The sequence below is a fragment of the Panulirus ornatus genome, chromosome 16, assembly GCF_036320965.1.
Source record: "Panulirus ornatus isolate Po-2019 chromosome 16, ASM3632096v1, whole genome shotgun sequence".
Taxonomy (NCBI): domain Eukaryota; kingdom Metazoa; phylum Arthropoda; class Malacostraca; order Decapoda; family Palinuridae; genus Panulirus; species Panulirus ornatus.
Genome location: NC_092239.1, coordinates 35,137,547 through 35,164,767, shown reverse-complemented (window position 1 = coordinate 35,164,767; position 27,221 = coordinate 35,137,547). Strand labels below are relative to the sequence as shown.

Below are 27,221 nucleotides of genomic sequence, written 5' to 3'. Positions count from 1 at the left end.
AGAAGTGGTCAAGTTATATCATGAAATAGTCTGTGGAGCTCGGCTGTGGATGTTGGGCATTGGTGTCAGTGGTTTTAGTACATTATACATGATGGCAAGGGAATGGATATATGGTAATTTTGCCTTTGTTTATTTTTGATACTGTCTCATTTAAGAATAGAAAAGCAATTAGATACAAAGATGGAATTTATATAAAAGAAACAATATAAGCACCATATGGGTGAATATTTGTTGTGATATTGTGTGAGTAGAATGTGTGTATACATCATCCAGATTGTATTTGATTGTGAATTTCTTTATTTAAGGACCTGGCTAAACGTTTGCTAGTTGGCAAGTCTGCAAGTGTAGATGCGGAGAAAAGTATGCTGAGTAAGCTCAAGCAAGAATGTGGTCCTGGCTTCACTAGCAAACTAGAAGGCATGTTTAAAGACATGGAACTATCCAAAGACATAATGCTAGCCTTTAAACAGGTGAGATTTGTGTAGATATAGCCATGAAAATTGTGTAAGGATTGTATGAATAAGGATTCTTTATGCTGATGATAAATTTTCTAACATGCTCCTTTTGAAGTCAGATTGATGGTATGTATTGAGGTTTTGACTAGTTGAGAACATTACAGAACTCATCCCTTTTGAAAGTTAGCCATTACAGACAGAGCTGTAAGCTAGATAAAGTAAGCAAGCATATTATATATATTTGAATGCAAACTTATCCTTTAAACAAAGATTTTCTTAGCTTTGTTAATGTACATGTGTTTTTCTAGGTACAAGGAATACATATCATCAAAGTGTTAGGTTCTGCCACAGCTTTACAATTTAAGGATATGTGGATTAGTTTTAAGGGCAAGCAGGGTGTGTAGAATAGTAAATGCCTTGGCATATGTATTTTCCGCAAAGTTAACTAGTTCCTTATGAAAGAATCATGCAATTGTTTTGTTATTACTGTTTGATCGCTTTTTCAGGACATCACTCATTTCACACCTTTTTATCCAGAGATGCTTAGAATGGATTGACAGTTGTAAGGCCATAAAAAACAATGATGCAATTACAGGCCGTCAAGGGTCGATCTGGCTTTGGTTCAAATACTGGTTGGGACAGTTGGTCTGTAGCCAACCCATCTCTTTATCCTCCCCTCAGAGTTGGTCGATGAATTGGGCACCTGGTTTAGGCTAGGATATATAAATGAATTGTGACATGGGTTATGCTGATGAAGATACAGCAAAGATCTTAGTAAGTTTTTTTAGCATGTTTTGAAAAACTACTAGTATAAAGGTTGTGATAGAAGGCCTTATTGGTCCATCAGCTTCTTAAAGCCAGATATTATCCAGACCATGTCATCTGGATGTAACTTGGTGATCTCTTAGAGAAAGAAGTGATGTTAGGCTTTGTTAATGGTGTTTATGTAACTTTCCCACTGAATTTGAATATCATCATACAGTGCCTCAGTTGAGGAAGCTGAAGGACTTGGTTCAAAATGATGTATAGCAGAGTTGGTAACCAGCCTCTGTACTTTGATATTTGGCTCAAGATGGGTTTCCTTGGGGATGAGGAACTAGAAAACTGATACATGTGAATAGACTAATGAATTTTCCCTTGAGTAGTGGTGAGCCTGACTTCCAATGGGAAAGTTTGGAGCGTGAGGTGAATGCAGCTGTACTTGGAGATCCACTGTGTTGTTTTCATAAAATTCACCATGCAACACTAGCTTAGTACATGGGTATCTGATTCACGGGTTTTCTAAGGTGTTAAGAAAGTGGATCACACATGTATCTATGTAGTGTGATTGGGACAGTTGATCCAGCTCACAATATATGATAGAAGCAGTTGGATGGGTAAGTGTATTTAGAGGTGATTTGGGAGGCTGGATGCTCTTGATACACACATTGGAATGGTAACAGAAGCAGTGATAACAGTTAGATAGATAGAATGGTTTTATAGTTTTCACACTATATATTTTTTTCTCAGCAGCTTTCTAGGCTTCTGTAGACACATTAACCACATATGAATATTTTCAGAATTCGCAGATAGGCAGCACGCCGATGGAGCTCAATGTAAATATTCTAACAATGGGTTATTGGCCAAACTATCCATTAATGGAAGTAAATATGCCACTGGAGATGGTCAATTATCAGCAGATTTTCACAAAATTTTACCTAGCTAAACACAGCAACAGAAAATTGCAGGTTAGTTAATTCACTTCAGAAGTTTTAGATGTAAAAGATGGGAAGAGTTGCCCAATATAAGCAATGTAAACTTATTTGAAAAAATTTTCACGCTTCCAGATATGTTTTTAATCCATGTGAATTATTTGTATCTCTGCTAACTAAAGGGAATATTACACTTTTATCACATATAATTTTTCTCTCGTTTCCACTGCTCTTTGCTGGTTGTGTATATTTTGTGGTACAACCAGAAGGCAACTACTTTACCTTTTACTTTAATCCATGCTTTGTGCTCTTTGTCAAAATCAATGAATTTCTGGTTTCTATACCCATGGACCAAATGAAAATAGTTTGTGAGTGATTCACAAACTTTATAACAAAATGTTATGATGTCAAAGTTCCTGTATAAATGGAGCATCTTTCCTGAGTTCTTCTCTACCTAGGTTTTTTACAGATTACATTTATTATCTGCCGTGTAGTTATTGGTACACTTAAATGATGCAAACTGTTGATAGTGTCAGATACATGATAACCATACCTTTATAGAATGCACTCTTGTAGTCAATAAAGGCTTAATATGATTTGCCTTTCGTCGTAGTAAAGTAGTTAGATTTTACAGTATAGTGTTAGATTCTTAAAGAGTGCAGAGCATTTCTTAAGTTGTGGTAAGGCATAAGTTTTTCTTCTCTTTGTTTGTTAAGATGTATTTGTACATGGAAGTTAGCTCCAAGTAACAGATAAAGGAACCCTTAACTTCAGTCAAACTCATTATATTATATACAGTATTTTGGGATTTACTTTAAACCCATAGCAACAACCTGGACTCCAGAAGAGAGAAGGAGAGGTCTTGGCTAACACACAACTTTCTTTCCACTTAACCTTGAGCCATACATACAAAAATAAAAAATTCCTTACTAACCAATCATCAACACTGTTATCCTCTTTCTTGAGAAATTCAACTGCAGTCCCCCCCAAAAAAAAAAAATCCTTATTAACCAATTATCAACACTGTTATCGTCTTTCTTGAGAAATTCAACTGCAGTCCCATTCACTTCAGCAACTTTGTCACATATCGACTTGAACAAGGCTTTTATAACCTCTTCTGTTTGCACAAAACCACTTGCCATGATCCCAATTTCTATACCTCCATGCCTCAAACAACCCACATCCTTGCCCTATCATCTTTAGGATACTCGCTCCATTTCCTGTTCATCTTTTCTTTCTTTGTTATCTCTTCCCCTGTGCTCCCTTTTGTTCCCTTGTTCTCCATCACTGTTCACCTCTGTCCAAAACATTTTCCTATTTTGAAGTTTGTAGATCCTCTGTCACGCCAGCTCCCTCAACTCTGCTATCTTTTTCAGCCCTAGCACTTTCCTCTCGATCCTCTTCTGTTTCATCTAGTGCATCTCCCAATCACTTCTACTCCTTTGCTGGTAATTCCCGTACACCTCTCTTATCTCTTTCATTAACAACTTAGCTTTCTTGTAACCCAACTTGCTACTCTCTCACACGCTCACGTCCCATCTTCCACATGCCATACACTTCTTTCACTCATGTAAGCACTGATATCACTCCTTACCCAGTCCCCTGATTTTGCCATTCTTCCCCCAGTTCCTTTGGAAATTTCTTCACACAAGCCTCTTTACCAAATTCATTCTTTTTTGCCACCCTTTTCTCATCCCTATTATTTGCTCTTTTCCTAAAGCCTCTAGACTTTCACCCATGTTTCCACCAAGAAGTGATCAGACATTGCACCACCTGCCCCACTCAGTGCATGTTCATCCAAAAGTCTCTCTTAGCAAGCTGTCAGATAGTACTAAGTTCAGTAAGTCTTGCTCACAGTTAACTCCACTCACAGCATTTACTAATTTTTACTACCCTTTTTATACTGGGTATTCCCATTCATCTGTCATTTTTCACACACAACCTCAAGCTGTTCACCATTTTCAGTCACACTGGATACCCCAAGCTTCCAGTTATGTCTTCAACTGCTTTATCTCCCACTCCATCATTCAAGTCCCCCATAACTAGTACTTGATCCGTCACATCCAAATTCAAATTTATTGTTGCACTTGCTTCTCTTCCTCATTCCTCTCACTACCAGGTGAATAGACACTTATAGGAACCTACCTCTCATTATTCACTTTCCTTTTCTTTCACTTTAGCGTGGGGTGGGGCTCACTTATACTTTTGTACACATTTGTACAACAACTTTGGCAAAAATGCCACTCAATCCTTTGTTCTTACCCTAACACTTGCCTGAGATTTTATTCCTTCTCTTTGAGTTTATTTTCACTCAGATGGGCCAGAAACATCCAGTTTTCTCTCCTCAGACATACTGTCTGTCTCTCCCATGTTCTCATCCAAGTTCTGTCCACACATTCAGACACCCTGTCCTTATCCTGTAAATAGGATGACCAGTCTTCGCTTGGATCCTTCTGTTCATTTTTTTTATTTGTCTTCTTTGACACCCAGGAAATATTAGGATAGTCTCCTTTCTACCCTGTCCCCAGTATATTGAATTATATTTCAAATAATTTCATCACTGAGATGTTTGGTCATTGGTATGGGTTTTAAGTGAGCAAGTATGTTCCATAGGCCATATGTATGCATTTTTAATCTTTCATAAAACTGAAATGAATGTTTCTTCTTTATTTGCTGTTTCTTCATCCATATAAGATTAATAATTTTCTTGTACCTTCATTTTTAGTGGCAGCCAACGCTAGGCCACTGTGTTCTGAAAGCAGCGTTTCCTCAGGGTGCTAAGGAATTACAGGTATCACTCTTTCAAGCTCTAGTATTGCTGCTTTTTAATAAAGCAGACTCACTCTCATTAGCTGAAATAACTGCTGGGACAAATATTGAGGTAAGTTCAACCAAAATGATCATTCATGTTTGTACTCTTGCTAAAGGATGTGCTTGAACCTCATAAAGCACATGTGTGATGAAGACTTTGGCTGAAACATTTCTATTATTATTATTTTGCTTTGTTGCTGTCTGCCCCGTTAGCGAGGTAGCGCAAGGAAACAGACAAAAGAATGGCTCAACCCACCCACATACACATGTATATACATACACGTCCACACACACAAATATACATACCTATACATCTCAACGTATACATATATATACACACCTAGACATATACATATATACACATTTCTAAGGTGTTAAATTCCTATACACTTTCACCATCCTCAATTGATTCCTTAAGGTAAAGAACAGCCTTTTTTATACAGAATTCTTCCACCCATGGTCCTACATTAAACCTGACTTAGGTAGTGAGGAAAGATAAAATGTAGTTGTCCATATCCAGAACTGTGCTTCTTTATCTCCATCTTTTTGTTATAATAATTTGCTGTTTGCAGCCTTGTAAGGCAATACCAGGAACAGATAAAGAATGTCATCATTTGTTTACATCCACTAGACCCCATATCCTCAGCCATGCTGCACAGATCTCCTCTATGATGTCTACTGACCACTGTATATACCCTGGTTCAACCTGTTGACAGTACATCACACCTCTGAATCAAAATGCTCGAATTTGCTCTGTCCCAAACACACTACTCACTCTCCTGCATATTCAGGCCCCGATGATGCAAAGCCTCTTTCACTCCATTCTTTCAATACCCTTTCAGTCTTACCTTCCTCCTTGCTCCACCCATTTCTTTTACATATCCTGTTAATCATCCTCTCTTCACCCTCACCATATGTCCAAACTGTTTCAGTACATCCTCTACAGCTCTCTTAGTGGTACTCAGCCTTCTACCACACCTCTCAAAATAACTTTCATTTCCTCCATGATCAACTGTGCTTTCATTATATATTATCCTCAAGTATTTAGTTTCCTGCATATCCACGTTCTTAACATCTTTATGTGTTTAGGGCCCAAAATCACACCCATACAGCATTATTAGGACTACTGGAACAGTAGAGTTACCCATCTTTACCCCCCTTGCATTCAATTACCTTTTTCCAAACACAATATTGCTCTTAGGACGTTTGCTCCCATCCCTCTGGTTCACCTCTGCTCCTGTAGTAGTTCTATCTGCTTCTATGTCCACTCCCATGTATCTTGCAGATTTTTTTTTTTTTTTTTTTTTTTTTTTATACTTTGTCGCTGTCTCCCGCGTTTGCGAGGTATAAAAAAAAAAAAAAAAAAAAAAATCTGCAAGATACATGGGAGTGGACATAGAAGCAGATAGAACTACTACAGGAGCAGAGGTGAACCAGAGGGATGGGAGCAAACGTCCTAAGAGCAATATTGTGTTTGGAAAATACAGATACTCTCCATTTAAACTAATACTGACAAACTTCTCTCTTCCCAGCTTTTCCTCATTACTTTGCTTTTTTTTCACATTTTCCTTCCTCATTCTCCATGACTTTGTTGCCAGCATGTAAAATTCCTCGCTCAAGTTTGTTACTAGAGCTGTGTCATCTGTAAATAACATTTAACTCACTTCCCTGGCCCCCCAACACCAACAGACTGATAGACTGATTTTTTTTTATATTTCTTTCTTTCAAACTATTCGCCATTTCCTGCATTAGCAAGGTAGCGTTAAGAACAGAGGACTGGGCCTCTGAGGGAATATCCTCACCTGGCCCCCTTCTCTGTTCCTTCTTTTGGAAAATTAAAAAAAAAACAAGAGGGGAGGATTTCCAGCCCCCCGCTCCCTCCCCTTTTAGTCGCCTTCTACGACATGCAGGGAATACGTGGGAAGATTATGTAAATCTAAACCCATGTGTAATGCCACACATTCTATAGTTTTTGATGAATGTCTTATTGACTTTTACAAACTATAAAGTTAAGACCAGAGAGGTCTCTTACTTACTGGTACCTCCCACCTGGGTACTGGGTGGTTAAGTGATGGCAGTGTAGTGAGCCAGCACTTCAGTGTTTGACAAGTGCTCCATTGCCCCAGTTAGCTGTCTTTCCCTTCTGCCTCACCCTCATGTGGACTGCTGGCATTCTGTTCTCAAACATACAATATCTCCTTGTCAAACTTATCTCTTGACAGCACTTGCCATACAATTCATTCTTTTGTCAAACTTACCACTTGGCAGCACTTGCCACACAATTCATTCTTCCTGAAGTTAGATTTTTCTGTGGTGAGTGCTGTGTGCTAGGCCTGCCTTTGGGCAAAATGGTAGGAGCTGTTGATAGAAGCATTAGGTAGGAACATTAGAAAGGAGCATTAGGTAAAAGTAGTTGGTTGGAATATTAGATGGGATCTTCAGGTAGGAGCTTCTGAAAACACTATGCTAGAGTTGCTATCTGCCAGTGGCCTGTTAAGGGTGAAGCATTAAAGGCTAAGGAGTATCAGTGGAGTTCCCCAGTTACGGAGACTTTATTGCCTTGGGCACCCCTCTGAGGGAGTCCCAAAGAGAGCAGGCATCTGAGATATCGATACATAAACAGTTAGCTAAGCTTGTAAAATGTATAATGTATTAGGGTGTTCCAGATATACAAATCCAGCATATACTTAAGAACATTGTGGTGCATATTCATGTTTAAGCCAAGTCCTTGGGCAGTATTGCTATTATATCTAAAGATTTTATTGCTTCTTTACTTTATATAAGAACAAAATTTCTTGAATTATTTAATAGTAGGTAGTAGCTGGTAGGCAGCCATCGACCAGTATTACTCACGTGGGTATTGGGAGGGTTCATGGCAACTGTATTTTGAGCCAGCACTTCATTGGTTGTCAAGTTGCACTCCTCAGACCCAGGGAGCTGTCTTTCTCACCTACACATGGACTTCTGGAATTCTGTCCATAAACATACAGTCTCTTTTTGTCACACGTAGTACTTGACAACACTTAACTCACACAGCTCAATCTTCATAACTCTAGTTACTGCAGTGAGTGATGTGTGCTACCCCTTGCATTTTGACAGAATGGTAGGAACAGTAAGGTAGAAGTAGTATGTAGGAACATTAAGCAGAAGTATTAGATAGAAGTAGTTGGTAGGAACATTTGGCTGGAGCATTAAGTAGAAGTAGTAGGTTAGAACATTTAGGTAGACATATTAGGTAAAAGTAGTAAGAGCATTACTAAGTAGCCTTTGGAAATGCTGTGTCATAGTTGATTTCTGCCAGTGGCCTGTTAAGGGTGAGGCACTAAATGCTAAGAAGTGACATTGGAGTTCAGATGTCATGGAGACTCTTTTGCTATAGTTTTCCCATTAATAGAGTTTCCAAAAGGAACAGGCCTCAGAAATATAGATAGATAGCACCTTTTGACTTTTTAGGTATTTGTTAATTGTTGATTACATCATCATTTTATTTTATCTCAGGATGGAGAGCTTCGTCGCACTTTGCAGTCTTTGGCTTGTGGTAAAGCAAGAGTTCTCCAGAAGACACCACGGAGTAAGGATGTCAATGATGAAGACAAATTTATCTACAACAAAGACTTTACTAATCAGTTATTCCGCATCAGAATTAATCAGATCCAGATGAAGGAGACGGTAAGATAAAAGGATATAGATTTCTTATGAGCCTGAGTCACTAGAAGGATGAAAATCAGAAATATGATGTTGAAGTACATGCAGATGAAAGAATTTGTGCTGGATAAAGTAGAAAATAAGATTACTTATTTCTGATTTTTAGCAGCAGTGATATTTTGTTGAACCACTAAATAGCAGTGGTTTATTTTCTGACAATGGCCTCATGCGTGACAGCATTTTATAGTTTTGGAGGAGCTTTTTGTATTGTGTGAGAAGGTTATCTATATTCATGCTTGTATAGCTCAAAGTGAGTTGCTTGAGGACTGCCAGAATGCATGTATAGTGCCCTTCTGTAAAGGCAAGAGGAAATTGAATAAATACTCGAATTAGTGGGGAAGAAGTATCCTGAGTGTACCAGTTATAGTATGTGGGAGAGTGGTGATTGAGGGTGGTGGCATGAACAGAACATTGACTGGAAAGGAGTATTGTGCCTTAATCCCCCCCTCAGTTGGGGGGGTAGAGGTTGTATAGACCAGGTGTTTGCTTTGAGGAATTTGTATGAGAAATACTTTAGAGAAAGAGTAAATTGTATGAAATTCTATGGATCAGGATAAAGCTAATGGAAGGGTTAAAGGGAGGTCTTGTGGATGGTGATACTGGGGAAATTTATGTGATAGATGGAAAGTTACTGAATGCAGTTAAGAGATTTTACCAGAAGAGTTAACGTGCACAAGTAAGGGAGGAGGTTAAGTGGTTCCCAATTAATATGGGTTTCTTTCAGGGATGTGCGATGTCACCATGGTTGTTTATTCTTTATGTATGAGGTGAAGCGGAGTTGAATGCAGAGAGTAAAAGTGGGGATGCCTTTCACCCTCCTGCATATTCAAGCCTTGGTCTTTCAGAACCTTTTTCACTCCATCCTTCTTTCTCCAAATTGGTCTCCCCATTCTCCTTGTTCCTTCCTCTTTTGACACGTATATCGTCTTTGTCAACCTTTTCTCACTCATTCTTTCCATATGTCCAAACCATTTTAATACACCTTGTTCTGCTCTCTTTACCCCATTCTTTTTATTACCATACCTCTCTTATCCTTTTATTACTTAGTCAAACCAACTCACACCACATATTGTCCTCATACATTTAATTTCCAACACATCCTCCCTCTGCTGCACAACCCTATCTATACTCCACGTCACACAGCTATATAATATTGTTGGGATTGCTATTCCTTCAGACATGCCCATTTTTGCTCTCTGAGATAACGTTTTGTCTTTCCATACATTCTTAAACACTCCCAGAACTTCACCCCCTACCATACCCAATAGTTCATTTCTGCTTCTACAGTTCCATTTGCTGTCATGTCCACTCCCTGATGTCTAAGACACTTCACTGCCTCCAATTTTTTTACCATTCAAACTTACATCCCAACTAACATGGAAGTATTATTGGACTTTGCCTGTAAGTGGTTACATTATGAATTAGATGTCACCTTCAGTGAGGCTGTATTATTATCGGTGTTTCAAAAGGAGCACAGACTCCTTGAGAACCTTCTCTCTCCAAAGGAAGCCATTAATTTGATTTCAGAGTGAGGAGCAACAGCAGACCGAGGAGCGAGTGTTTCAGGACCGACAGTATCAGATTGATGCTGCCATTGTCCGAATCATGAAGATGAGGAAGGTTCTACCTCATAATCTTCTTATTACTGAACTCTACAACCAGCTGAAATTTCCTGTTAAGGTATTATCATCTTATTAGATAGTTTTCTATCTGTTGGCATTCTGTATTTTATTTTCTGCCATACTGCAGGATAGCTTTAAATTTTGTATATACCTGTTCCTTTACTCAAACCTTTGTCATACGATAGATGAGTTATCCCATTCACAACACCTTTCTTGTATGTCATTATCCTCTTTCATTGTTCTTGTGTTTTAGTTTAGATGCCTTATATTGTGATGCCATATCTTTCATATAATTTGAACAGAGCATTATGTACATAAATAAATGGAACAATATCATTTTCATCCAGAAATGTACATTAAATTAAGAGGAATTGTTTCTTTTACTGAAAGTAAATGACTGTAATTGGCCACATACTCATGTAGCTTCCTACCATGATGATTTAGTTACTCTTTCTTAGATGATTTTTGGATGATGATGATGCATGGTATATCTATTCAGCTGTATTGTTAGGTGGGTAGTGACAAATATGGGTAAGATATGGAGTCATACATCCTAGTGGCAATTCATAGTAAGCTGCAAGATACCAAAGCCAAGATCATGGCATAGATCACTTTACTATCCAGCACCATGGTCCTGGCTAATAGCAAAGAAAGGGTTAACGATTACAAGGAAATCAATAGCACCAGTCATTGAGTAGTGGGATATCTACATCATTGGGCAGTTTATGGCCACTTCAGCTGAATTTTAAAGGCTGAATTAGGAATTTTTGTCCAGGAGAAAATGCAGTAGTATCTGTTTTCTTGTTGAAATTACATTGACAAGTGTAAAGAAAAAGCCTCTATTCATGGGAGCTATTTTTTTCAGCCTGCCGACCTGAAGAAGAGGATAGAATCTTTGATTGACCGTGACTACATGGAACGAGATAAGGATAACCCCAACACATACAACTATGTGGCATAATTACCACTGTGTAGAGTACTCTTGGTATCCTTGTGATATTTCTATTTCAGTATAAATTTAATTTTTCCTCTGACATTGTAATTGTCGGTGATAGGAGTCGGGAGCTACAGAATTGTGATATATACTGTGCATCACAGAACATAAAACTTTGTAGACTGTTTCGCTGACATGTCCCCAGGCGCCATGAGACTATTATATTCATTGCAGCAGGTCATTGCCATAGGAAAACTTTCTCGTCATTGACAAGTTCATCATTACTGAATAGGAGGCCTTTATCAGTCAACAGACATAGTCTGAAAAGCTTCCCACTGCCCCATTGTGTATGTCATCATGTATAGTGAGAAGTGATAGGCCCTGTTAAATTTTTTCATCAAAAAAAGATTGCCACATGAATTTCAGTTCTTTCATTCATAGGACCACAGTACATGATTACCTTGTGTATCAGTTTCAGGTGTCTCAGTCCAGAGTAAATGAGGATTAATTCCTTTTATTTGCTTATGATTATTTGCCCATTTTGGCTTTATCCATAATGGTCATCTAAACTGAATAAGCAGACTTGGATGACAGTCCTGTGAAGGTCAAGTGAGGTATACAAGTACAATTAGTGCAACAGGTTGCACATGCTTTAAGCTTCACAGCTGAATGTAAATCTTCATGAATATGCTATTGGTGCAAGTTCAAAAGTATTTAAAATCTGGGAAAATTTTGAGTTGCATCATCTGCAATAGTGAAATATTGTATTATGAAATTTTTGCAGAGGAAGTTCAGTCGGGTATTATCTGTTGACCCTAAATTATTTGTGTGTGCTTAACCATGGCTCCATCATGATAATGTAGATTATTAAAAACTTTTTCTAGATTTCTGTATTGGCAAGAACTATTAGACTGCCTTTTTTTTTCCACTGTTGAAATCAAGCTTGGCTACTTTACCAGAGTCCATAAGTAAAGAAATCGTGCAGTTCTGAATATTAATTAGACCTTGTTACACCTGTTGGGACTTACTGCTAGAAAGAGTGGCAATGATCTAACTTGTATTTCTGTAGCCTTTCATTTCTGTAGTCAGTAAATCATTGTAACTCTCAACCACTGTGCTTGATATAAAGCAACACTGCAGTGGTCGTGAGCCATCATCCTCATCTTGCACCGATCCATGGAGGCATTGACAGTGCTTGAGCCATCATTAACCCTTCAAATATTATAACAAAAGTTTCTTTTTATTTCCTCATTGGACATCTGTACAGAGGAACTTGTTTAGGCTTTTGGATATTAAGACTGCAAACTACTTCAGAAACACTTAATTTGTTATCTAATCAATATGCCAGTTGTGTATGGAATCCCAGTTATGCTTTTAGAACAGTCACGAAGTTTTTCATTTGTTTTTATACTTGATGTTATTTTTCTTCTTTCATAACACATGACATTAAGGTTTTCCTTAGATTTGGTATGAAATAATTAGCTACTGAAATGCATCAGTATATGTTATTTGTGTATCATATAAATAAAAACAGGCATATTTGTGAGTTGGCATTTGGTAGGAGGGTTCAGATGAAGTTGATGGAGCTGATTGCATAAAAATACTTAAACTTAGGAACAGTTATGCAAGAATAGAATACCTGCAGTACTTTTGAAGTGCTATATTGAGTTTCCCAGACCACTGTTAAAATGATTTTGAACACTGGGTAGATATTTATCAGTATTTCCCAAAAATGATTTTACCAAAAAATAGGGAGGTTTTATGTTAGGGAGGAAGCGCTGCACCGATCACATTACTTGAAACCTTGCTCGAAATATTAATATTTTCATATTTCGTAAGGAGAGTTATTAATCATGTAGACATCAATTATCATAGTATTAATTGCTACTTTCAGTCTTTATATGGTTATATTAAGCAAGGTCTTGTGCACTATGGTGTACATGAATACGTGGCCTTCATTATGGAAAGCTTTGAGCTTTAAAATCTTACTGTCATGCTTATCCAAGGAATAGTCCATAGGAAACATAACCAATGAAGTTTTAGGTGCACTAGGTTGAAATATTGGGCTATTTTTTTTCTAATACTATCCAACCCTGCCAGGTGTATATGCTGGCTGCATACATATCACAGAAAGAAACCATACACTATAGTAAGACTTTACACCATAATGGGTTGAGGCAACTTAAAAAAGTTCAATAACTTACTGAGGTTTATTTATTTTGAACACATACATTTAAAAACAATTACAACATTTGTATTTGTGGCTTTCGTATCATGTTGTTTCACAAGAGAATGGCACGTCATACTTTCACACCAAAACAAATTTCATGGGATGAAATTCTTTGTACTAGATACATTTAATTGTCTCTGTGTTTTACTGATGAAAAAGTAAATTTGAGTAATTGTAATAAGATAGCTGTACTTATACTCGAGTAAAAATTTATATTTGAAAAAGTTAGAGTTGATATATCACAATGAAATCAGATGTTTGATTCAGAACAGTTGATGACCTTGGATGATTTCCGTTGCTGCTCTTTGTTGATTTTCTCGTAAATGATGTTGCTTAAACAGAGGCTATATGTCCAAACCTCACTTTGCCAAACTCTTAGTACTAGTTATATTCCAATTTACAAGAATATAAAATTAAATGAACTTATCAACTGTCGGGTTAATAATCAGGGCTTTGTTTATGATGTAGTAGTTACAGTGTGTATATACTGTTGTACATCACTCGAGAAAGGTATTGAATTCAAGTTTTTAAGCACTGTTGCTCATTATTTCAGGGTTGGATACCTTTATTGTGTGTCATCAAACAGTGTGCTTCTTTTAATTTACTGTATTATTTATTTTTCATTCTTGAAATAAAATATAAAGTACCCATAAAAATGAATAACTAGATGAGGCAGCAACCAACTTTAAGCATATCACAAAGTTTGCTTGATTCCTGGAGATCTGATTTAGGAATGATAGCACTGCATCACCTTTATCCAATATGATAATGAGGATTATTTGATAAACTCTTGCCTACTGTGGGTTTAAGTCCTGGTAGTTTATTAATTGATTAATTGAAATTTAGGAAGACCGAAATACAAAAATTGTGGAGGAAGTCAAATAATCACAGAGATAGAAGGGATTGAAATGATCCAGAAGTGCTTTGAAGGAAGGTACCTTGATGTCTCCGAGAACTAGATGGATTGAAAAGGAAAGTTCTGCTGAAAGTATAAGCAGAATAAGTTTAGCTCCTGATGTATGGTTAACAAGATATGGTAATAGAAAGCACTAGTAAAATTTTGTCACTCATCAGATCTTTAAGGTGAATGTGATTGTTTAGAATGTTTTGGAAAAGGCTTGTGTGTAGTATATAGTATGCATTGACATGAAAATACAGGTAGAGATTGAGTTTTGAATATGTATACTGTGAGAAGAAAGTTACCTAAGGTAGTGGTAATACATGTTGGGAATAACAATGTATGGCATAAATGAAAATGTTATGCTACAAGTAATATTAGAGAAAACATGATAGGATTATCAGTATATGGCATAAATGAAAATGTTATGCTATAAGTAACATTAAAAGAATTAGTTATTCTAAAGATATGGGGATCATGGGACTTATTTTGAGAAAGGCTGCTTATTTTTAGTTCCATGATACTGGTTAGTAAGAATTCTGATCTTTATATAGATTGTACTTGCTATATTCTTGGGTAGCAAGTCTACCCCTTGGGAGTTGGATGTCCTTACCCTTAAACTGCATGCATGATTGAGTATGGGAACCCCAGTTTTGGAAGACGTATTCCCACAAGAGGTACATGGCTATATCACTTGATCCAACCGATGTAAATGGGATTTGAGTTGATAGATAGGTTATTGCTCACTTCTTTTTACAAGGCAGTTTTATAACTCTTCTTTTGATGTAAATGTTATTCACTTTGGTAAGAAATATTAAAACAAACCAGGACTAACTTGGCAGAATGGCAATTTCTAATATATTTTTCTTTAAAAGTTATCGTACATATCATATATCAAACTCAACTATAATGCTGTATAATGAGAACAATTCAATAGACAAAAGTAAAAGATATACATATTCACAATGATCTTGTGTTAATCTTATGCAGTTATTAAATTTTTTTTTTTGTAATTGTGTTGGAATATTTTGTTTGAAAATGGTTAAGTATGTTTTGTCCCTGCTGTAGCTGTTTGAGACATTTTATGATATGAGTATGTCTGATAGATGTGTACTTACATGTATGTGTACATGTCTCAGTGTAAAGTTGTTAGTTAAAGTTTCATTCAACAGCCAATAAAGGGTCAGTAATTTGGAAAGTTTACTAAGATATTGAGATGGAATCGGCATTAGGGTATAAGCAGGGTGGGTGATATTTTCTTAAAACTGCTCTCTTATACTGCTATTTCTATTACTGAATATCTGAAAGTTAGACAACCTCACAGTAACTGTAATGACAGCCATATGCCAAAACATTAATATTTTTAGATCGCAAAGACTGGGTTTTGGGGCAGTGAAAGTAAGCCTGTGAGTCTACATGTATGTGCACATAGTTCCAGGTAGAGCTTTTGCCGTATGGATACAATGTGAACTGGCACCTGGATGCCACAGCAGCTGCTTCACAACCAGATGGTATTCAGCTGTGTATCTTGTTCACTTTAATTGATAAATATTTGCTACAGTACAGTTTAAAGCTGTTGCTTCAGTTTTGTTCCAGGGAAGCTATCGTATTTGGGTATTGAAAGAAATTCAAAAGTCTGTTAAAAACAGAATTTGTAATTTACTCAGATTTCTCCCAAATACATAGTACACAATTGATCAGTTAATGTTGAACTGAGAAAACTTCTAATAATCTTTATGCAGTGTTCAGTTTCAGTTAGGTAATATCCTCTGAGGTGAAGTTTTTCTGTAATCCAGAGCCTAAACATTAAAGAACAATCATATGTGCTCATGCCATTCATGCCATGCCATACTGCTTTTACATAGGATTGTTCACATCCTGTAGGTTAGGGAATCAAGCATTTTCCATGCACCACAGTACCCTATGAATTTATTTACCCTTTAAAAAATGTTTAACCATTTCTGTACATAAAAGTGCAAAACATAGAATGGAGAAGGATTGTTAAGAAGTCAAAGCAAATGATGTCAGAAGGAGCAACCTTTGTCCAAGTGTAGTATTTATTCATGATCATTGGTTAATTGCCCATTAGACTACCATATTTAGTCTGCATTTATTCTCACTTACATTGGGCATGCATTCGTTCTCTTGCATTCTTTAACATAATCTGATATTTCATTACTCATGAGATGAGATAGCCGCTCTACTGCTTTTGGCCTCTCTTTCGAAATCTTATGTCCTGAGCATTACTGGACCTCTTTACCCCTTACCCCTCACCTATTTATTTTCAGAGCCTGATCATCCATATTTTTGTCATTCATCGCAGCAAGTGTCTCCCTGTTTTTGGTCCTGGTTACAGCTACATACATTCAGACACCCCCAGCTGAGTCTACGAGGCAAGATCCTTGTTTGGCTCTTTATTTTATTCCTTTATTTAGGAAGTGATGATAATAGCATTGTTCCTCTGTTAAAGAAGTGATGATAATAGCATACTTGCATTAACCATAAACTACTGAACAACAGACGCTGACAACACATTAAGCTTTCACATAAAACACTTCAGATCAGTTGCATTGTGTTACCAGACTCAGCCTACTTGTGGTTATACCACATGTGAAGTTACCCCTGGGAAATTTTAATCATCAATGGATGAAAAGGAATACAATTTGACAAGGAACTTCCCACTTGAAAGGAGTCTGTCATATCCCCATTACTGATTGTAGTGCATCCTTGAAGCTACGGGAGCTCCATGAAAGATGTGATGAGGTTATATGAGTAAAAATTAAACCACAACAGAATCCCAAACCTTTGAAAACTTGCCAGCATAGTGTGCTTGATAAAGCCCTCTACACCAACCAACTCCCATTTTTATTATTGCCCATTATAACCTGTTATAATTCAAAGCATCATGAAAAACTGATCCATAATGAAATTGACTAAAATATCCCTCTTTCACTAAGGCTCTTCACTACCAGTCTGCTCTCAAGCCTCGCCTAACACAGATGGCTTCAACCAACCATGACCCCAATCCAGCACATTATTAGTCAAGGTAGATAAGCAGAGCATTTGATACTGTCCCAAAGTTACCTTTACATGAAAGATAAAAGACCATCTTCCATGAAAAATGACAAAATATGGGTAGCCAGCTTCATAACTGGCTGTCAAGTCAGAGTTGATCACAAGGGCTTTATCTCTTAAAAAGAATCCTTAACTTCAACTTAAGTGGGTTTCCCTAGGAATTAGTTGTCTCCTTCAGCTTCTTCCTACATGACCTACCATCACCTGAAGACAAAAGTTGAAAATCCTGTCATATGCACTACAGAATCACATAACAGCACCATGATGCTGCTTAGGTTGCAACAGGTATGCATTGCTCATAATGCAGTTGGAACACAGGCTTATGTGGAGAAGATATGCATTCCCACAGATATCCATTGCTATTCTCTTGACCTGAGACATGGATCCAGCCTGCACCCATCCCTGAATAGTCAACTGTTCTCACTAAACAAAATTCCAGTCATGCTATGAATCACAAACAATACACTCTACATTCAATTTACACACGTCAATCTTCAACGCAATTGTTCTAAGTCAACAATTGTTTGAAGTACCCTTAGCATACTTCCTGGTACCAGTTTTGGACAGGAGGGGCAATCCCATGGTGTTCTCTACAAACACTCATCTGCTGCACCCTGAATGGTGTCTACTGTACCTTATCAGGGTTGTGAGCCAAAGTGGAGCACTCAGCAATTACTGAGTGCCTTATGGTGACAAACATTCATGACATGCATTAGACAAAGGTTCTTCCAATAGTCATGTGTCGATATGATTGGAACTATGTTTTTCTGCTGCAAAGAGCTATGCCTTTCCCTCCCTAACCACTTTATGACCAACCATCAACTCCCACTTGGAAATTGGGAGTTCACCTACTGCTTTATGCTTTGGTAACCTGTACAAAAAGGTTCCTCCAATCCCAGCTAACATTACATTAACAGAACACACGTACTGTAATGACTCAACAGTTGCCCTCCCAACTCAGTCCTAGGCTTCACTAACTGGACGTGCACCCATCTGAAGCTACACTCGCCAGACATGTTTTGATGCAGCTCCTAATTCTAAATAATCAATCAAACCCCAGGCATGTGAGGCTTGTGCTTTCTTTTCTCTGATATGAACACCACATACATTATAAAACTCAGTTAAACGTAGGATCTCTTCATGCCCAAGATCGTGTGACACTTGATGCTTTTACTCCTCAGTTGTCCTACACCTTCCCCACGTAGGCATGCACTCAACATTACCTCAATTCATGACCTGTGGTCTGGCCTGGTGGACAAGGTCAGTTTCCTAAGCACTGTTGGAGCCTCATAGGATAGGTTCCAGGGGCTGAAAAATAAGTACTTGCAATAAAAATTGATTTTAAGGCCATGCTTAGAATATACAAATAGAGCACTGGTAACGCTATCAGCTTGGAAAATGTGTAAATTTGATATCTCCTCTGCCCGTTGCAGTCATATTGATTGTTGTCTTTTTCGAGAATACTTATTTGTTGAGGAAGCAGACTCGTAGCTTAAAGAAATTGAATGACATCCTTCATATACATTATTTTTAGAATTGTCTGAAGTTTAAGAATTCAGCATTTATAGACAGGAAAAAATTAATAGTATTCATTTCAGTACAGTATTCATAGAAATGCAAAAGTCTAAAACATTAATGTTAAGATTTTTCAGTTAGGTAGTAAAGTTTTAAAATGACTTTAGTAAAGAATAAGCTCTGCATGTGGAATGTATGCTAGAACTGATGTGTAATTGCAGATTCATCCATCAGACAGTATCCTGGTGACAAACCTTTTATCTTGATTGATAGCTTTTTAAATCATGATAGTTATTATGTTATGCCATGTAAATTATAATAAATTTTGATGATAGATACAACTAATGCAGCCAACATAATGAAAGCTCATTTGCTGAGGCATATCTTTAGTTTCATATTTTTATACTGGTTAAATGGAAAAATTTTGGAAAATATGGTGTCATGTAAGAATTTTAGAACCCACACATGTACATGCATAATTGTTAAGGTAATGCGAGAAGTAAGGAAGGAGGGTTGTATTATCTTGCAAAGGGATGTAGAGGCTCCAGAATTGGGTGGACATGTTTAATGAATTTCATTTTGGAAAAAATATAAAGTTATGTAGAACAGGACTTATGAAGTGATTGAGGGGAACCATAGTTCTGTGGTAGAGTCTGATTTTGGTACATTATACATGATAGAGTGGATATATAAATTAGGCTTTTGTTTGTCTGTTCCTATCAGTGCTACATTAAGGGAGGAGAAGCACTTGTGTATGAAACAAAAAATTACAGATAAGACAGCGAGAGAAAGCCTCAAAATGAATATAATGTAGGAGGAAGCAAGCTATATGAATTTGTGTTGGAGGGTCTTAAAGAGGTCGACACCATACCAGACTCTTACCAGAGCACCATCTTAGGAGAGTTATGGAAACAATTGTTGAATGGCAAGTATTCAGACTTTGATTAAGGAAATGAGTGACATGATGCTCAGTGAGCTGTATACAGTTTGAAGTAAACCTAAATTGGAATGCTCATCAACTCACTTTTTGAAACACTAGATAACAGAGGAGGCCCAGAGGAGGGTTTGAAAGTGGTCCTTGAATTAAGATAAATGAGTTAAAGGGAGAGGTTCGAGGCTATAAATTTGGATATCATTGAAAAGAGAAGAGTAAGAGAGGGTTGGTACTCAAAGCTATTGAATGAGTTTCAGAAAGTCTACAGTGAAGAGTTTTTCATGAGATTTAAAGATAGAACAACCGTTGGACATCAAAAGATTAAATAAGTTGAAAAAGATATCTGTACTTTTTTAGTATGAGAGTAGCACATCGCTGAGTAAGATAAACGATGTGAATTTAGTCCTTGCAAGGGTTCAAGAAGCTGTATGATTGTGAAATTTAGATATGTTTCTATGAGAGTAGAACTTTCATACTTTACAAGCAGATAGGTAATTACACAAAAAAGTTATTCTTTCCTGCGTTTATTTGATAAGCAGTTATGTTATTTAACAAGTGATAGGCACATGCATCTCCCAGAATTCTTACATATGCACATATTTTGGCGTGAAAGATTCGACAACACTGATCATTTGTTTAAGCATTCTGCATGTTACTTTGACAGTGGATCATTTACTCTACTTCTTGGAATCATACTAAGAAAAAAAATCAATAGCAAATATGCTAACAACTATAGGGTTAAATGTTAATATAAAGAGTGAAAGAAAGGAGAAAATAATGAAATACAAAAGTAAGTTGTAAGAAGTGACTGCTTAACAGATTCTGAAAGAATTGCTATGTAGATATTACTATTAGTAGGCAAGATTACAAGGAAAGTATATAATTTTTTTTTGCCTATATTTTTGTGGTTGTGACAGAAAAGGCTGTGTATGGTTTAATGTTAAATTGGGAATACTTGCAAATTTTTTTGCTCCTTCTTTGGGTTATATTAGATTCAGTTATGCGAAATTTCATGGCATGATTGAAATGACAAGATTAGTTTACTTGACAATTTCATTCATGGCTTTACCTAATGTGCATCCTTGTTGCAAGCATTAGATGAGAGGTTTATCAGTGTTTCTGTTACAGGGTACTGCACCATTCATCTTTTACAGGGGTGTTGTAAAAGCAGTAAACTAATAAAAGGATAATAAGCACAGTTTTCCATACCATCATTAAGTATATTGTAAAGAATGAGGACTGATATATATATATATATATATATATATATATATATATATATATATATATATAGCAACATCATTATTCATTTTTGGAACTGTTTATGTATTAACTTAGTATGTTGAATAGAGTAATAACATTCTGTCCTCTAGATATTCCATTGAAGTGGAAAACATTTTCAAGGTATTTTCTTTTTTTTGCAGCCAGAACATTTTATTCCTCTCTTAGAATTGTCATTAGCTTCAGTCCATCATCATGAAGATGAGAGTAACATTAAGTAGCTTTGTGTCGACTAATATTTTTTTTTTTGTCTTCACTTGAAAATAAGATTGCCACAAAAAATAATACCGATGCACTGACATGAGTAGACTAAAATGTTGTGCGTGTGTACTGCTGTTCTTTTAACATCTTTCATACTCTAAACAGTATGTGAAATATTCAGTCTGGAAATAAAGAGTGCATACTTATACCATTATTATTATTGTTATTATGTAGCCCTAGGATCCCATTTATAGGGTTCCTGCAGCTTCAGTACTGCACTCCATGTAGGTACAAGGTATGTTGGACTCTATTAAAGTGAGAAGTTTCTCTGTGACTTAAATCACTTTTTATGCGCCGAATGTACAGAGTCTGCTAACCCTTGCAATCGTATGTGTATGAATTATTATTATTATTATTTTTATTATTTCATTGTTGTTGTTGTTACATATTCGCCATTTCCCGCATTAGCGAAGCAGCATTCTAGAGCAGATGACGGACCCTTAGAGGGAAAACTCCTCACTTCTTTGTACCTTCTTTTGGGAAATTAAAACTGGAAGGGAGGATTTCCAGCCCTCCCTCTCCTGCCCCTTTTAGTCGCCTTCTCTGACACACGTGGAATATGTGGGAAGTACTCTTTCTCCCCTATTATTTTTATTAATATTATTATTATTATTTTGTTATGAAATGCCTGTGAGTGAATGAGACAATTTCTTTGTTCCTGGCGCTACTTAACTAATGTGGAAAATGTTGAAGTATGAAAAAAATTTATAATTATTCATATTATTATTATTATTATTATTATTATTATTATTATTATTATTATTATTATTTAAGTAAAACTAGGACATTCTTCAACCCAAAGTAGAGAAGTGGAGTCCATTGGAGTGAGGAGATCCTCAACAAGACTTGTCAACTGATGCTGATGCAGTCTATTCGAAGGTAACTTCGCTGCATGACATTATACCATGAATGGAAAGTTATTTTCGGCTAGGCTGTATCACTGTTAGTAAATCAAAAAGAGTACAATCTCATCAACGAACTTTTAACTTCAAAGTAGGCCATCGTTTTAACTTGCTGATTGTAGTGCAGCACTGAAGCTTCAGAATCCCCATTAAAGGGTCCTGAGGTTGCATAACAGAAAGGTAAGGTATATATATATATGTATATATATATATACCTGAGCCAGGTACTCATTTTATCAACCAGTCCCTAGGGGTGGATGAACAGTTGGGCATAACAGAAAAGTAAGATATATATATCCTACCCTGAGCCAGGTACTCATTTTATCAACCAACCCCTAGGGTTGAATGAACAGGTGGGTTGACTGTACTGACTGCCGGAACAAGGATTCGAACCTATGTGATCAACCCTGGCCGGCCCGTGAATGCGTCACGGTCGGAAACGATAACAGATACACCACAGGACTTTAGGTGGGATTGTCTATCAAAGTGACATTTCTCTGGAGTAATGCTATTTTTTCTTGCGAATGACCGTGTTTATATATATATATATATATATATATATATATATATATATATATATATATATATATATATATATATATAAAACAAAGCTCCAACCAAACAGGGCATAACATTTGACATGACAGCCACACCCCACACCAACTAAACTCCCTTGGAACACCTACTAGCCACTTCTGATTGAAAAGAAGTCCCATTTTATTTTCTACAGACAATTTATTTGCTTCAGCCTAAACTATGCCTCACCTGCCTGGTCAGCTAATCTATCTAGAGCAAGTATAACAGATGCAGGACACGCAAAATAGATCGCTTTGAACAAGTTGCCTAGCAAATGTGAATAGCCAACTCCACCACCAAATATATTTCCAATACGGTCACTTAGATTTGCTTGACACCCTTCTTTGCAACAAAACTAGACCCCTCCCACCCTAATCAATCAATCCCCAAGTATGAGTAAAAAGCCTTACCCATATTTCACAATTTAACATCCTATACTTTTGATCTCCCCCAACGAACAGCATTGATAAAGTTGTATAGACTAATGATTTCACCGACAAGTATACACACGTCCTTCCATTCCAGTTTCAAACTGTTGTATCAGATGTACACTCATTCGAAACTAAAGTCACCAGTCATGTATGAGTTACGCTTTCTCTATCGCTACACACAAACACATGCAGTATAGAAGAATACCCATAATTTTAAGGTCTAACTAACATAATGAATGTATTGAATGCTTATTCATTTGTCCTGCAATCACCCCACACTGAGAATTACGCAACACCACCACGTTTCTTGACTATATCCCTAAGCCATTTGATAAGATCAGCGTCCTTATCACTGCAAGTGCCCCAGAGACGGGGATCCTGGGGTTAGAAAGTAATGTATGCAGGCAAAACGTCCCCTTGGGAAACGAAGAATATTAGCCTATCCTAGGCCTAGTGACGTGAATAGTCTATGCTGTAGTTAACACTGGTTTTGATTTTAGACAGAAGCGATGTATACATTTTAAACCCCACCAGTACGAGACGCTTGTGCCTAATCCTTCGGAGATGATTACACTCATTTCCCCCCCTCATTTGCCTTTCTTTGCCCCACAAAATTCATATGGTAGTTTGTCTTCTCGTCTTTATCCACTGATATATAAAACTCTGCATTTGTCACTATTAAACTTTAATTTGTTTCTTGTGAACCCATCCTTGCTATTGCCTGCAGACGACAGTTTCTCATGTGGCTGATTTCCCAGTTTAAGGATCTTTTACAAGTTTTGCATTCTTACAACGCGGCCTAATCAGTCTATATATATATATATATATATATATATATATATATATATATATATATATATATATATATATATATACGGTCAGTCAACCAAATTCTCGAGCTACCGAAGGACAACCTCATCTATATTATGGGAAAACTTTTGCTGGTAATTTTTGATCGAATGTTCTCTGAGAATTTTTTAAGGTTGTCCTCGACTGTTGTACATGTATGCTGATTATGAATGAAGCAGATTTTGTAAGCCATGAACGATTGCGTAGATAAAACCATGCTAAGAAGCGTTGAGGAGAATGTTGGTAACGTGAAATGATTTTGTCGTCATAAATGACGGTTTCCACACACTGTTCTCCAGACAACGGAAGCCTAGTTTTGGTTTAGTCTGTGGTGAGCAAATTGCTGATCTTGTGATCATAAGGGGAACTTATGTATTGAAGATCTTTATATCTTTCATGAAAAGGTATTATCACAGTTACAATGCCTTAGTTTATGTTACGTGTGTGGAATTCCATCATTTTTCATGTGTCTTACCTGATGATTAATATGAATTTAATCTACCCGAACGCCACAAGTTCAGCTTTCTCATCGCACAAGTAATAAGCAACATATAAACCAATACTTGAGAGATATTTTACCCTATACAGGAAATCATGCGAAATTCATGAGGTAATGGTATATATATGGCTTTAATAAACTGAATAGTGTCAGAGAGTTTCGTTTCTCTCTCGGTGTCCCATGCGGTTGAGAAAAACATAGATGAACAATAGACTTAGCATGGAAGTATTTACCCACAAGAGTTGATTATATTAGGATTCAATTTACATACAACTAAGAATGAAGTTGATCACGATGCTAAGCTTGGGGGGAGGGGAGACGTTCTTTGGTCTGCATGCAGAGAAAAAAATATATAAAGCAAATCAACGGGTATATAATTTTAAGATAAACTTCATATATTATGAAGGAAGATTTCCACGTTTGAGCATTTCTTAGTTGTTTTCGTAGATTTAGTGAATTCTTGCCTGTAAATTGATTGATAGATATTATTTTCTACTGTCATACATTAGATAAAAAGTGTAGGTTAAGAACATTTAGATGATACTGCAAAAATGTATTTAGGGCACAATAACTAGGGTGAGAAATACTAATCAATCATTTACAGCTAAACTGTTTTATTCAGCTTTATTGTTTTATGAGTGGATAAAGTAACATAATTTATTGAGACAGTTGTACAGGGGTATTTTATTTTTGCCATCCACCAGAAAGTAGTATGGAGACACGGGATCTTAAAACGGGGTGGCTGTTACTTGGCAAGCACTTGTTCCTCTGTCAGATGTTCTTGTCAATAAACTTTGATGGAAATCTTGAGTTTTATAACCAGAACGACCTATTGTAAACTGGCTCGATGTTATTCCATTGACTTTTGGCACAGTTCAGAGCTACTAGTATTTAATACTTGTCCTTTTAGAGTTGGATGTAAGGCGGGTGAGAGTATGATAGTATGACACGTATGTCTGTCTCCCGTGGATCACCATTGGGAACATCCAACGATCAAGAATGTCAAAAACAACGATTCCTAAGACCATCATGACTCAGGGCCCACAGAGTGGATTTTTTTTTTCAGGGGATGCAAAGTTTCTTTTGGGCGCCCCCTTCCCCCTTCCCTTCCCTTCTCCATCAATCATCTTGTTTTTATCCACTACGGTTTTATGCCATGAGCTGCAAGGTCAAAAATGGTATGGAAAAATGGGAAAGGGGTGGAATAAGGTGCTCTGTTCATATTCTGCATTTTCTGAGATTCAAGGAAATTCCAAGGTCTCCTTTTAGGCCCCTGGGCCAAGGATACGATGAAACCCCTCTACACCGCCATCCCTCTCAGAATACCCTGCCATCACCTGAGTAATCATCACGAGAGGTTCAGCTTACGGATAACCACTGTGCGTGAGGTGGATTATAGTTTAGGGGCACCACTCACGGAGGGGGGACCCAACAGACGCATGGCTCTGTCGCTAAGAAAGACCAACAGGAGAGAGAGAAAGGCTTACATGAGGGAGGAGAGTCTAAGACCATAAACCGAGGTGAAATACTAAGGAACAACATCTGAAGATCAATGTCTGAGCAGTAACTAAAGTATTTCTCTAAGCGGCAGAACCCTTCGTTCCCTAAGCAGTTCTCTCCATCACCTAATCTCCATTTCTCTGAAGTAATGAACACCCTGTATCTACAGTGCTACGTGATCGCAAATAATTATCCACAGTTCACAATGAGTGAATTAAGGCTACGATTTCGGCAAATATGGCCGCTTGCTCATCTGTTCGATTATCTATTGAGATGGTTTATACTCTTAAAGAACAGGTTTGATAACATTGGTTACTTTTTTTTTTTTTTTTTTTTTTAGAAAAAAGCCTTATCACACCTGTATATCAGCAGAAGTTAAATATATCCCAAAGTGTAGCTTCCGCTGAGGTTGGAGAATGACAGGGTTCTGGTGTGGGATTCCTTCCTTTCCCGTGCAGAGCGAGTCTCCTGCATATATCCTCTTCTGTACGCGAACCATAAAAGGCAAAATGTAGCCTAATTCATTAGATAGCTCAGGTAATATTCATCTTAAGAGCTAGTCTTGTTCCCAGCCATTTCTAAAGTCGAGAAATATCTCAAGAGGGCGCTAACTTCGCCAGCAGTACCTTGCGCCGCTGGGTTAACAACGCTGCAGGAAGCTATCGACTGACGTCAGTACGTATTTTGTGAAATTCAATTGCAAATAAATGATAACGGGGAGTAACCCGTTTAGTTTAGGGTTTAATCTTAATTCCCAGAGACAGTTTGGATGTAATTATCCTGGGGGGAACTTGAACGAACACTTCCCTTTATTGGATCAGCTTATAGTCCAAAGTAATTATGTGATGACTTAAAAATTAACCATAGAATCAACGTACGATTGAAATCCTTCTGACCTCAGCCAACTTAGATTAAAGTACGACTTAATTTTGATTACAGTAATTATGTACATTTAGATCTCATTATCCCTAAATAAATCAAACCCAAGAAGATAAAGTCGCTAGTTTGTAGCGGGTTGACAGAACTCCATGATGGTGTAATCAAATTGATAT

General features: G+C 37.0%; 1 protein-coding gene across 1 annotated transcript in view; it reads left to right on the top strand.

Annotated features, from left to right (window-relative positions):
* The window catches only part of Cul4 (cullin 4), a 43,113-nt gene extending 21,553 nt beyond the window's left edge, over window positions 1–21,560 (top strand). Inside the window, exons 9-14 of the mRNA XM_071671570.1 lie at window positions 306–470; window positions 2,015–2,182; window positions 4,872–5,027; window positions 8,456–8,626; window positions 10,190–10,342; window positions 11,150–21,560. Of these exons, the coding sequence (XP_071527671.1) occupies window positions 306–470; window positions 2,015–2,182; window positions 4,872–5,027; window positions 8,456–8,626; window positions 10,190–10,342; window positions 11,150–11,245 (909 nt within the window). The 3' untranslated portion in view covers window positions 11,246–21,560. The remainder of the gene's footprint in view (window positions 1–305; window positions 471–2,014; window positions 2,183–4,871; window positions 5,028–8,455; window positions 8,627–10,189; window positions 10,343–11,149) is intronic.
* Window positions 21,561–27,221: the final 5,661 nt, after the last annotated feature.